Source organism: Martes martes (assembly GCF_963455335.1).
Source record: "Martes martes genome assembly, chromosome: 10".
Lineage (NCBI taxonomy): Eukaryota > Metazoa > Chordata > Mammalia > Carnivora > Mustelidae > Martes > Martes martes.
Genome location: NC_137898.1, coordinates 94,712,258 through 94,725,417, shown reverse-complemented (window position 1 = coordinate 94,725,417; position 13,160 = coordinate 94,712,258). Strand labels below are relative to the sequence as shown.

At 54.0% G+C, this 13,160-nt stretch overlaps 1 protein-coding gene across 3 annotated transcripts in view; it reads right to left on the bottom strand.

Moving 5' to 3' along the window:
• The window catches only part of KIRREL3 (kirre like nephrin family adhesion molecule 3), a gene marked incomplete at both ends in the record, with an annotated part of 532,903 nt that overhangs the window by 85,243 nt on the left and 434,500 nt on the right, over positions 1–13,160 (bottom strand). For all 3 annotated transcript variants that reach the window (XM_080817608.1, XM_080817610.1, XM_080817609.1), the window contains 2 exons: positions 1,415–1,564; positions 6,128–6,277. In XM_080817608.1, the coding sequence (XP_080673734.1) occupies positions 1,415–1,564; positions 6,128–6,277 (300 nt within the window). The remainder of the gene's footprint in view (positions 1–1,414; positions 1,565–6,127; positions 6,278–13,160) is intronic.

Genomic DNA, 13,160 nt, shown 5'->3' with positions numbered 1-13,160 from the left:
CTGTGGGCCCTTCTGAACTGAGCTGTCCCAGCGTATTTACCCCACCGGACCCGTTGTTTTTCTCTTTCCTTCATCACAGGCTAGAGGAGACCCTGGGGGAGAGGGGAGGTTCTGGGGTCAGCCCAGAGTTATGTCTCAAGAATCCAAGCTCTGAGCTTGGTAAGTGGTCCACCTGGGCTTCCTGCCGTGCTTGGCATAACGTGCCCGCGTGTTGCCGTGTCCATCTGAAGATAACCTGACATGCTCTTAAATATTTCATCAGGAGCAGCCACGTGCCTTATCCTCTAGGCAAAGAGGCAGGACCCCAGCTGCTGACCCTGTGGTCAGCGGAGCCTCACAGCAGCTGCCAAGAGGCAGGCAGGCTCCCCTCTCCACTGCCTGGGTCCCGTCCTTGGAGGGACTGGCAGAGCCTCATCCAGGAGGCAGTGTGCTGGTACCAGAGCCCTAGCCGGGAGATCCCCGGGGCCGGGCCCTTGGCATCTCTGAGCCTTAATTTCTCATCCAGGCCAACAATCCCTGTCCCACTGTCTTGCGTCCAAATAGCCAGGGTAGCATAAGCGGAAGGGCTTTGAGGGGGTTTCTACAGTGCATGCATGTGTCTGCTCTTATGCCTTCTGTGTACGGCTCGGTTCTCAGGGGCCTTGGTCCGCAGGAGCAGCTGGCTGGAGGGGAGCTGACAAGGCATGACCTCAAAGTTGGAAGGAGGCCCTTTAAGAGGAGCGGTGCTCACTCCCTCGTCCTCAGGTGGGTCTGCCTGAGTGGAGGAGTGGAGATCTCTCAGGGAGGGGGTCTTAGGGCCACTGGGCCCCTGGGAAGCCAAGAGGAAGAAAGGCCAAGGGGGCAAGGTCTGGTTTGGCATAAGGGCCTAAAATGAATTTTCCTAGGAATGATGTAGGCAGTCAGCTCTCTAGCGGAGAGCCGGGGTTCCCAGGGAGCGGCGGAGCATGGGGAAGGAACAGGTGCAGCGGTGGTCCCTAGGGGTGCTGAAATCATGCTTTGTTAGCACCTAGTGGGAGACAGAACGGACTCGAAGATGTGTCATACTCTCCTCCGTATCTCCACTGCCTAGCACCCAGCCTGACAACCACCACGCGTGCAGAACACGCTTCCTCAGGGAATAAATAGGCATTCAGAGCCCCCTTTAGCACCTTAACCTGGAGCCAAACCCGCTGGGGTTGGACGGGGTCACAGGTTGCTTAGCAGTGCTCTCTGATTCTCAGGGCAGGAACTTTCACTTTCCCCTTTTAGAAGAGGAAGTAGGTCCTGACGCAGTGGGGCAGCAGCCGCTGGAGCCCCGTATGGTAACCCCTTTGGGCTTCGCCCAGTGTGGAGGTCCTTCTGGAAGCGAGCGCAGGGTGCTTCCCGGATCATCCTCGCCCCTGCCTCCCCGTCCCCGCGCGGCAACAGCTCTTACCCAGGACGGTGAGGCGTGCAGGGCGAGACCGTATGGCGGCCTGGATGGCCTGGCACTCGTACACGGCGTCATCTTGGAGCTCTGCCCGCAGGATCTTCAGGTGATGCTCCCCGGACAGGTGGTTCCCTACCACCAGGTACTGTGGGTAGCCTGTGGACACAGTGCGCATGTCAGGGGGGCGGGGCCGCGGGGGGGGGGCGTTCCTGCCAAATAGGCACCACGGTGGCAATAGAGAGCAGGGGCTCGGCTTGGAGGCTGGCAGGGCGGGCGACTGCTCAGGGCCCTGACCTCGGTGTGAGGAGCACAAAAAAAGAGCTTTCCCTGGGTATTGGGCAGCATAGGTTTGGGAATATTGGAGAGGCTCTGATGGGAGAGGACAGAGAGAGCGGAGATGGAAATGCTGAGTGTGGGCAGACACAGCAGGGTCGGTACTCTGGTAAGCAGTGTGCTCAGCGCTGTGGTTTACCAAACAGACATGCATTTTGATAAGGAGACACACAGAGAGACAGAGAGACCCAGGCTGCAATTCTCAGCAGACAGAGTAAGAAAGAGACCGGAGAAAACAGAAATCTCTGGAAAAGAAGCAAGAATGACTGGTGGTGGTGGTGGGGGGGATTAGTTCAGGATGGGCAGGAAGTAGAAATCGAGGCAAACCTGAACAGTGCCCGGCATCCTCTGGCCACCTTGAACCCTAAGGGGCCCTATTCTGGTCACTTCTCCTCTCCACCTCAGACCCCAGGGCCTGATTAAGCACTTACTATGAGGCACTCAGGACACTTAGGAATGTGGGGGCCCTTATACTACTGGTGATGAATAATGGATAAATAAAAATTTGAGAATTGTAAATCATTAATCAGCTTTCCTGCTGCTGTGGAGGGTGAATATAAATACTGACAGAAGTTGTGGCTGGCCAGGCTGGGCAGATCCCCTGTCCCGGCCCTTGGGCCCGAGACCTCCTTAGTCTCTTCCAGAAGGATCTCTTTCCCATCGTCCCCTTACCTGAGCTCTTTCTCCTCTCCTCCCTACCGCCCACCAGCCTCTTACAGGGACCTTCCTCCCTGTTCTCTTCCCTTCTCTCCTCAGAGGCCCACCCCCCTTCCAGCAGCTACAAACATCTCCTCTTTCTAAAAGACCTTCACCAGGAGAACGTGAGTTCTCAGAAATGTGCTGTAGGAAGAAGGGGTTGGTCTATCCGAACTTTTAGAGCGAAGACTAGGGCTTAAGCCAGTGAGAAAGAGAGAGAGAGACAGAAACAGAGAGACAGAGGGACAGGGAATAGCTCTCCAAATGCCTCCTGTCTCTAAGTGCAGGTTAGATGTATTCAAGGAGTTCCCAAGGACAGAGCTAGCACCAGTGGACAGAATTAATGTGGGGAAATACTTTAGAATATTCTTAATATAATTTGAAAGGTCCAGCAGGGATAGGGTGCCAGAGGTGGTAGTGAGGTCCCCGTCGGTAGCCGCATGCAAGCACAGTCAGGGACACGGCAGAGCAGCTTTCTATCCTAGATGGAAGATTGGAGCTCTAAGTTCCCTCACATCCTAAGCTAAGGGTCTTGCAGCGGTGGGGCAGGCGTCCCCACAGGTGAGCTGCACAGGGGCCATTGGCACCCACCCCTTGTCCGGAAGACAGCTGTGATCCTTCCCAGTATGCAGTATGGGGGCTTCCTGTGCAGCTGAGCCCTTCAGGCTCACGTCTTCATGGCTAGCATTGTCCCCATCGTGCAGTCAAACGGCCCCGCCTGGCACAGCTGTTCTGGCCCGGCCCATGATGCTCACAAGGCAGACGGCTGCACCCAAGAGCACCACCTCCCTTCCTGCCCGCCCTTCCTGCCCTCTGCTGAGCTTTGGGAAGAAGCCCAGGTAAGTTAAGCTGGCTCTCCCCAGGGCCAGGACGAGGGGCTGGAAACGGGTTCCTGCCCAGCCCTCTCCCCGCTGCTGCCCTCAATGTAGCTGGCTGTCCGCCCCCAGCCCTTCCAGCCCAGCCTCTGGATCCCGCTGTCCTTGATTAGTCCCTGGTCTCCTGCAGGCATCTTGGCTGGAGCTTGTGTTTTTGTTGTCTTGCAAGCCATCAGCAGCAGGAATTTTGCTCTCATGAGCTGCTGAAAACATCAGTGATGGGTTTGTTTGTATTTGCCTAATTAGGCAACGAGCTGCAATGCTGTCCCACGGACTGGCAGGATCTTTGGAAAACACAGGCCCAGAGGCATTGATTCTGAGCAAGTTCTAGCTCCTTCCATAGGATCATGACTCTGTTTAGCTATGCTCAGAGGAGGCAAAATTATTGGGAGTCTGGGTTCTACAGTCTCAGTGCCCAGGTTCAAACGTCCAGTCTGTCACTTCCTAGCTCTGTTGTCTTGGGCATGTTACTTGAACTTCTTCGTGCGTCCATCTCCGCATCAGCAAAATGGGGACAATATCAGTATCTTATAGAGTCACGGTGAAGATTAAGTGGGATCATCCATGTTAAGCGAGTGGCAGAGAGTAGAGTCTGTAAATGCTGGTTTAAAGAAAAATGACGATGACATGGGATAGACACAAGGGTCCCTGTCTTTAGAGGTGAGAACGTGCAGGGTGCCAGGATTTTGGGGTGTTAGGGTCCCTAACAGAATTCTCCCCTCCCCCAGGGTCCCACACATTGGGATTGGGTGTATGTTTGAATCAACTGCTTTCTCAACTGTGACTTCATTTACCTGTCAAATAAAGGGGGGAACACTCTTTTCTCCCCGTGGATCATTGTAATTTATGACATAATGTCTGAGAATCATTTGGGCTTCTCAGAAGAAGAATGTTCTATCAATCTGAGGGCAAGCATTTATAAATCATTTCCTTTGAAAGTGTTTTCCAGGCTCGGTGAACAGAAAAACAGGTAGGTCTTCAGTGAGGACGTGATTCCTGGTCAGCTGAGCCAGGTCACACAGAAAAGGATAAAGGTAAAACAAAAGAGGATAGAACTGTGGCAGGTTGAAGTCTCACAATTCTGGGCCTCAGTTTCCCCATGGGGAAACCTGTGCCGTTATCGAGTGCTCTGCGAACACCTGCTGAGTGAAATCGGGACCTTTTCCTCTTTCTTGTTAGAGCCAGCAAACAATATTTATGGAGCACGTGAGTTTCTGTCATTATCTTCCTGATGCTTTTTTGGGGATCGGTGATCAAATAGAAAACACTTTCTTAGGAATTTGAGTTCGGTGGCTTTGGAAGGAGACAGACAACCTTCTTTATATAAATGAGGTCAAGTCAGAGAGCAAACAGACCCTAATTCATCAGAACCCATTGTCCCTCAGTACTTAGCAGGACCCAATCCTGATCCCAGAAAGCCATTCACGGAATTGGATGCCAGAGGGTCAGTTATCCATGTGGTGATGAACATCCGTGGTGACCTGGGGCTTCCTCTTGGCCACCAACCCAGAAAAGACCTGAGTCCCTGCCTGGAGGCTGCAAACCACTGACCAGGAACCCAAAGCACCTCCTTAGCTAGCAATGATCCTGGTCCAAGCTCAAAGCCACGCAGAGCATGAGTGATGCTCTTTTGGGAGGGTGAGATCATTCCCCCAGTTTCTCTAGGGTAAGGAAGTTCAGAGCCCCTGAAATTGGCTGGTTCCCATAATACTTAAATTTTATGGCAGCACAGTATATTTTGGAGATATTATTGTGTATTTTATCCATGCTCAGCGGGGCTGGAGCACTCAAACCCGGTGATGCTATTGACCGTGGCTATAATGTTTCAATATACATTTTTGGCAAGACATAACTCACATTTTAAAATATTAATTTCCCAACCATCATGTTCCTGAGTGCACTTCGATTTTTATTTTCCTGCAGCTGTACACCACGAGAGAAGCAAAGCTACTTCTCAGTTGAATACATACATATATATTTTTTCTCCTCTTCTACCCTCAGCCATTCCCCAATGGCGGGGACACCTGGATCCCTTGTTCCGAATTTTCCAGGTTATGCTGAGCCTCGCGAGCGGTCACATGCCTACCTCCCCAGGGGAGAATAATATTTGCTGATGGGTGAGTGACCGGGTGGCTGCGTCTATTCTTTTGTCTCCCAGGGGAGAGGACGGATCGGAAAGACATCTGTATGAGCTTAAGGGCTGACGTTCACCACGGTTAACGGATGAGAGGACGTCGCGCCAACTGGGGGAGCTCAGCTGCAAGTGACGGGAGCCTACTGGGACATCCTTGCTCAGAACCAGCCTGGGCGGGCTCCACGAGGTTTGAACTTCAAAAGCTCCTTTTCTTTTCTTCCCTCCCATGGTAACCCGGAAAACCAACTTGGTTCCTCTGTGAGTGTTCAATTTCCTTGGCTCCCTTTAGTGGATGGAAATCCGGGAAGAACCAGGCGATGACTTAAGTGGGGGATACATTCTGGACCAAGAAAAGGGAACACGTTGCTTCTAGGCATCTGACTTCACCTGAATTTTGTTTGACTTTTCTTGAAGAGATCCCTCAGGGCCACCCTGTTCGGGTTTGGCCACCGGATTTGAGGGTTCACGGATAATTCATTACCTGTGGGCGGAAGGGCTCTCCAAGTCCTATGGGTCCTGGACCCAGAGCTTGCCCACCCTGACTCTGCCCCAGGGGGGACACACAATGAAATCTGGAGATTTAATCTCCAAATGCCCATGATGGTGGGGTTCCTGAGGAGGGTAGCTGGGTTAGGCAGGGACGGGGTCCAGGTCTTCCTGGGGAGGTCTGGGGGTACTCACTTGAGAGGTCCCTGCCCACACCCAGAGCCAAGCCGTCTTTGATCCACAGGACAAAGCCATCGTATTCGGGGATGGCGCACAGCAGAGTCACTGGCTGGCCCGACACCACGGCCTGGTCCTGGGGTTGCTGGCTGAAGGAGTACACTTGGCCTGGAAGGAAAGAAGCACAGCCGTCAGTTACCTGCAGGGAGCAGTGTCTGGAGGCTTCCCCAGTTAAGAAGCAGAGCAGAGGCTGGCCCAGGGGAGAAGCATCCCCAATGCCCCCCGGCCCCCGCATCTTACTTCCTGCCTGGGCCCAGCAACAGCTTCCTACCTGCCCCCAGCTTAATTCCCTGCTTCTAGCAGCTGGTTCGAAGCTCAGCTGCCCCGTTCATCAGTCCTTAGTACACACACACACACACACACACACACACAAACACACACACACACTGTGACCCAGCCTCCTCCAGCCCCCAAAGAGGCCGGGCCGCCGCCCTTGGGATGAGCTCTGCCACTTTCCACTGGGCTAACTGGTACTTGCTGGTGCTGGCTTGCCCCTCCTCCCACTGCAGAGCAGAAGCAGGCGAGAGCCCTCCAGCAGCGGGCATCCTGTGGGGGTGTGCTTCAAGAAGGCAAGTTGGGGACAGGGAGTAGAGCGCTTTGGTTAAAAACCCAAGAATCCAGGGAAAACATTATTGTTTCAGTGGCCCAGCACGTGCAGGGGTACCCGCTTTGCCTCTTTTTTTCTGGTGGCAGCCCCAGCTCCGGCTTCCCTACCACCTGGGAGAAGGTCACGTGTGTGACCCCAAGCTCTCCCATGTACCCCTGGGAGTGAGACGGCCCCAAGCCATCCAAGCCGGCCAGACACACCCCCCAGTATGTATCACATCCCAGCCGCTGTTCTAAGATTTAAAAATATTAGCTCATTAACCTTTTCACCCTCATAACAACCTATGAGGTAGGTACTGTCTTAATCCCCACTTTCTGGAGGAGGAAACGGGGCCCAAAGAAGTGGCAAATACTGAGAGGGGCCGTGCTTGGTCATGACCAAGCCAGTCTCGCGTATGCACTACCTTTAGCTTTGCAGTGGTCATAACCGCAGGACCTTACCCAGTCCAGTTTGCAGGGGCTTGGATGTTCGCTAAATTATCCCTGAAGTGTCTAGTGGCAAGACAAGGGCTAGAAATGGAACTTTCTGGCTCTATAGATTGTATTTTTCCCTACTGAGGTGTGCGGTGCCCAGATCCCCTCCACTGGTCCTGGAGGGGAAGCTGAGGAATGGGCTGGGGTGATCCGTGGTCCCTGGGAAGCCGCAGGTGCACGGACAAGAGGACACTGACATTTACGGAACCCTGGCCCACAGCAGAAAGTGCTTCACGTGCCCTCCCTTCTGTAACCTGTTTACATGTCAGGGCAGAAATAGCCCGATGTTACAGCAAGGAAAACAGGACCGGAGAGGCAAAGCAACCGATGCAAGATCACACAGCTGATGAGTGGTGGAGCTGGGGTCTGACCAGGCAGCGGGGGGTAAGGGGGGTTTCTCTGTGACTTCCAAGCCCACATTCTTTCCCACACCCTGCCCGGCAGCTAGAGACACACAGCTCAGGAAGGGGGTCCTGGTGGACAGGCTGCTGCCCCGGCCTCTTCTTCCCGCAACATGGGAGAGTCCGGGACGGCCACAGAGGTCCTGGAAACTAGCTGTTGCCCATCCTGGGGACACAATGGCCCAGGCTCAGACCTGGGTAAGACCATGGGTAAGGCCATGCTCTCAGTAGCAGGTGGCCCGAAGAAGGGAGTGGTGGACATATAAAGAAGCCGAGGGGAGTGGGCCAAAATGGCAGGCCCGGTGGTGGGGCTCCCCAGGAGCAGACGTGGGGGTCCGCCTCAGAGAGCCTGTGGCAGGTGGGAAGGTAGCCGCGGTTGCAACCTGATGAGATTTTGGCTGGGTCTCCGAGGGGTCTCATTAAAAATCAGATTGGCCCTGAATTGTGGGAGTAACACTTTTTATTCTGATTTGAGCTTTACAAATTAGATTTCATAGGACATTTTAATCAGCTATGTGTGGTGGGTTAATTTATTTATTTTTTCCCTCTCAGGCTCTTCAAGTTCTCTGTTGTAATTAGACTGTTTCTGGCACCAAAACAAGAGAGGGAGAAGGAGGAGGAGGAGAGAGAAGAGAAAGGAGAAGTTGGCGGGGGCGGGGGGGGGGTGTCTGGAGAAAGAGCCAGAGGACAGAGGGACCTGAGGAGGGTGCTGGAGAGGCTGGAAGAAGGGGCCGGGAGGGGAAAGAGGGCAAGGAGGGGGATGGGAAGGGAGGACAGGAGGAGGGAGAAAGCGGTGGGGATCACTCCTTTCTGAGGCTCTTTTCTCCCGGCTCAATGATGATTTCACAACTCCTTTTATCTCAAAATCTTTCTTGCAAGAAGGACGGTGTCAAGACAGCCGCCATGGCTGCCAAAGATTGTGTTATCAGAGAGAATTAGCAGGTTGTCAGCTGGAGCTGGAGGGACTGTAATGAGAAGGCCGCAAGCCGGTGGTGTGGACCCTGATGCGGGAGGTGTTCCCTCCTCCGCCCACCCCCAGGACCGCTTCCTCAGATGTGGGTGAGGGTAACAGAAAGCTGAGGTACAGGGAGCATCCCGAGGGGTTGCGGGCGTGTTGGTGGGGGGGGGGCGGTGAGCCCTGGTTGGTGCAGGAAAGCCGAGATCTGCTGTGGAGGAGGATGCAGAGAGCTCACTAGCTCACTCTGGACCGTGTCTCAGAGCCAGGCATTGGGGCAACCATGAGATCCCCCCAGTAAGCCCTGAGCCTGAGAGCAGCCTGAAGGGACAGGGAAAGGGGACAGGGGATGGGGGGAGGGGAGGGGGAGGGCCCGGGCGGTGGGCGGGAGGAGGATGGTCTGATCCATCCCAGCAGGCTTCAGAGAGCTTTTGGCTCCCACCTTGGGTCTGTTTGGACCCCTTCAGGTTTTTCTATGGAAAGAATGTCTCTTGGGTTGGGTTGGGGTTGGGGGGAGCAGAGAGAGATAACACTGGACAGTCTCAACAAAACCACCCCAACGACATTACCCATTTTATTTTTGGGAGGGGATGATTGGTGCTCTGACAATTTCTTTTTCAATCTGATTTTAATTTCTGTGCGGTAAATACATGCCGCCAGAAATACTTTTTCTTTCAAATCAATGAGACGCTTTTTCAAATAGAATCACAAGCTGAGGGTCACTGTCTAGAGTCGATAAAAGTCACGCTGCTGTGGGAGGAGGGGCGGTGGAGGGTTGGGCACGCTGTCTTTTCGCCCAGAGGACACACCTTGAGTCTTCTCCTTCGGGCTTCAGAGGCCCTAGGAACACAGCATGCATCGGAGGGTGTAGTTTCCTGGCCAGAAAATGCTTTTCATCTGTTCCCTCACAGCTGGTTTCTTTTCCCTGTCTTTCCTGCTCCCAGGAAGTGAACGGTGAGCCCAGGATCTTTTCTAGAACCTCCTAGGCATTAAAGTAGGTAGACAGGAAGCTCCTTGAGAACATTGTTGACTGTGACCTGCCATGAGGCAGGCCTTGCCCTGTGCTGTGGGGAACAGATGGGTATGACGTGGTCCTTCCCTCCAGCAGCGAACGTCTGTACAACCACACACCCACACAACTCTTCTCGGGACACAGAGTGTGTGCTGTGCCCACTCGCACACCTTGAGCCGTCCATCCCAAGTTCTCTGCTTCAGTTTCCCATTGTGCCCACGGACGTTCTCCTGCTGCGAAGCCTGGCAGTCAGTGCGACCTCCCTTTCCTGCTTTATTTTCAATCTGTCTCCATCACCAAGTGTGGCCCAGCCCCTCCTCCACAGCACCTCTCAGACTCACCCTTTCCTCTCCATTCCCACCTCTGCAACCCAAAGTCTGGGCCCTCCCCACCTCCACCTAAGTTCTTCCGACAGCCTGTGAATGCCTTTGGGTCCAACCCTGACTCTTCTTCCTAAACCACTACTTTCCTCGTGCACTCTCTCCCTTTGCAAGGGATGCATAGTCCATGGCTCTCCACTGTCTGCAAGACAGCATCTGATGAGCTTCTCCAAAATCGGACAGCTTTCTCCCCGGGTGCTCAGCAGCCATTCCCTCGTGTTACCTGTCCCACGTCACTGACGTCCCACCATTGTGGAATTGCCCCTCTCTCAGGGCTCCCTAACCAGCCCTGCCCTCACTGAATGCCAAGTTGTCCTCCAAGAGCTTTGCCTGTGCCTCTAGGCACTTCTGGTCACCAAGGGGTGACCGACTTCTCTCTTCTCCCCTCATCCCCACTTTTGCTCCTTATCATCCCCCCCTTCATTTCTTCAACCCTTTATTGAGCATTTACTATATATCAGATGCCAAAGGAACAAAGGTAAGTGAGAAATGGAGGGTACACTGAGGGCAGGAACCACGGCCGTCTTTTTCGTCTTATATTCTCGGCACCTGATCTAGTGCACACACACTGAATAAACTTGACTTGTGACCTTGTGACCTTGTGACTGAATAAACTTGACTTGTGACCTACTCTATTTGTCCCCTGAGATCTGCAGTCATGAAGCAAAACTGTTTTTATGTTTTCAACTACTGATTAGGGAGATGTTGTGCCGAGCACACCACACAGGAACGAGGTGAGAAATGAAGGCGAAGGGTCAGAGTCTCGAGGAGTCAGGCTTTATAAGATAAAAATAACTGGGTTATTCATGGAAGACCCACTTTAACCAAGTCTGAATATAACTACAGTGTTAATCAGGTGTTACTACCACATTTCATAGATGAGCTGAGGCTCCCAGAAATAAAGTGACAGGCTCAAGGTCACCCAGTTAGCCCAAGTGTAACTCAAGGTCACACAGTGGTCCCAGGTACAATAGACTCAAATGTCTCCGGTTGCAAACCCTGTTTTCTTGTCGCTATCCCATGTTGGTTATTGAATTAAGGGTCTAGACTAGGATTTTTATCCACAAACCAGGACTCCCCTTATCCAACCCCACCAACCATGGTCCTCAGATCATCTAAAGAGAATCAGGGGATCTTTGGAGTGAAAAACAGTTTCTTGGTTTTTCCCTCAAAGTGTACATGGTCCCTGCCAGCTGCTCGTCAACAGCACTGAGCTAGGGTTCAGGGCTCAGTCCAGTACTGGCCACCGTGGGGGGTAGGAACGAAAGGAGGTATAATAATTATTGGCACTTAGTATTGTATAAATAGTCATTATCTATATAGCTGTGTTGTTATATGAATATATAGAACTAGCTATATATCACAAATAATACTTTATTGCCATAGAATTAATAATAGGTAACTTTCATTGCGTGTAGCGTTTAGAGCTTTATGTGGGTTGACTAAATGCTTTTCATAGTCAGTCCTGTGTGACAGGTGCCCCATCAGATCCCTGCGAGGATGAGTCTGTCCGGGGTCCCAGGGCACTGAGTGGTGGGGGAGGGACATCAGGCCCAGCAGTCCTGTTCCTGAGCTGCCTCCTGGGGTCCTTGGCTACACGGTCCTTGGCTCCTGGGAACGCACAAAACCTGCCCGAGACCACACTCCCTGTTGCCCTTGGCCAGGACTGCAAAGTCTAGGGAGACTCTCCGGGAGGGCCTGGATGGAAACACACTTGGTGGGTTAGACTGAGTGGGATGGGGTCCCAGGGGTGCTGCAGGCACGCTTTCCTGTTCACCATCCCAGGAAGGGAGGTGCCCTGTGGAACAGGAGGCTCCGGGGGCCACTGGAGAGCCCGTGAGGTGACTGTCTGCAGCCTGCAGGCTCCCTACGTGCCGACGCTGCCATGGACTTCGCAGGGCAAGAGGGCGCGTTCCCAGCTCTCCACCTGGGCCTTGACAACTCTGAAGTCAGGAGGGAGGTGGTTCTCCCCACTGAGCTCAGAGAGGAGAAATGCCAGCCTCGAGGTTCTGCAGTGGCTCAGTGGGGCTCAGAGCCCGGCTCTGAAGGCCCCCAGTGCGGAGATCACCTGCTTAGCAGGTGAGGAGAGGAGCCTGGACACAGGAGTGCTTAGCAGGTGCGGCCTTTGGGCGCCTTCTCTTCAAACTGCGGGAAGCAGGGGCCGCATGTGGCTGGGAAGGGGGGCGGCTCGGAGGAGCCCCAGCCTGAAGAACCATCCGTGCCGGCGGCGCTGCGGGCTCTGAGTCAGGATGGCTGGTGATTGGCAGGCGGGAGGAGGTGTGGGGGCGGGAGTGGCAGGTGGCAGGAGGGCCCTTCAGCGCTGAGAAGGACAGGTGCAGGTTCTGCCGGGCCTAGAGAGAGGGGCGGGGACGAAGCACCGGAAGCCTCTGGGCTCCAGTCCTGGGACGGAGCTTCCTGTCCCCTCCCCGCCCTCCACTCTCCCGCAGCCGCGCAGCTGGGAGTCCTCCGCGCCTGCCACCCCGTCTGCCTAGTCCTTGGTCTTCTTGCCAGCTGTTTCCCTCTGCTCTCCACTCGGGAGCAGTGCAGCCCAGCTGCCTCTCTCCTCCTGACTTCTCCAGGCTGCTTTCTTGAAAGCCGCCCCGCTGCCCTGCGTCCCTCTCCCTCCTCCCCCCTTCATCTCCATCCGCCCAGCAGGGTCCCTGAAGAGGCCACCCCCTCCCAGCCCTGACCACGTGGCCCTCACCTTAGACTCTTTTGGGGGACTTGCAGGACATGTTAGCACGGAATGAACCATCACCATCTGGCTCTGGGAGGTCCCCACGGTCTTCCAGTAAAATATTTAAAATGCTGAAGACCCCATGGTTCCCTCTGAGCTCACATACCTCTGACCCCTGATCTAAGGTCACCTCTCAATTCCTGATTATTTCCTGGGGAGGGAAGAGGCATTTTTTTTTTTTTTTTAATGGAAGACCGAGGTTATAAGGGACGGATCACCGAGAGTGATGGTTTTAGAACAGTGCTCTGGGGACCTGGCTGCTGTGGTGTACGCGTGCATGTGTGTGAGTGTGTGTGTGTGCATGCATGCGTGTGTGTGAATGTGCGTGCGTGCATGTGAGAGAGAGAGAGAGAGTGTGTGTGTGTGTGTGTGTGTGTATAACAAGCAGGAATTGGGGCGCCTGGGTGGCTCAGTGGGTTAAGGCCT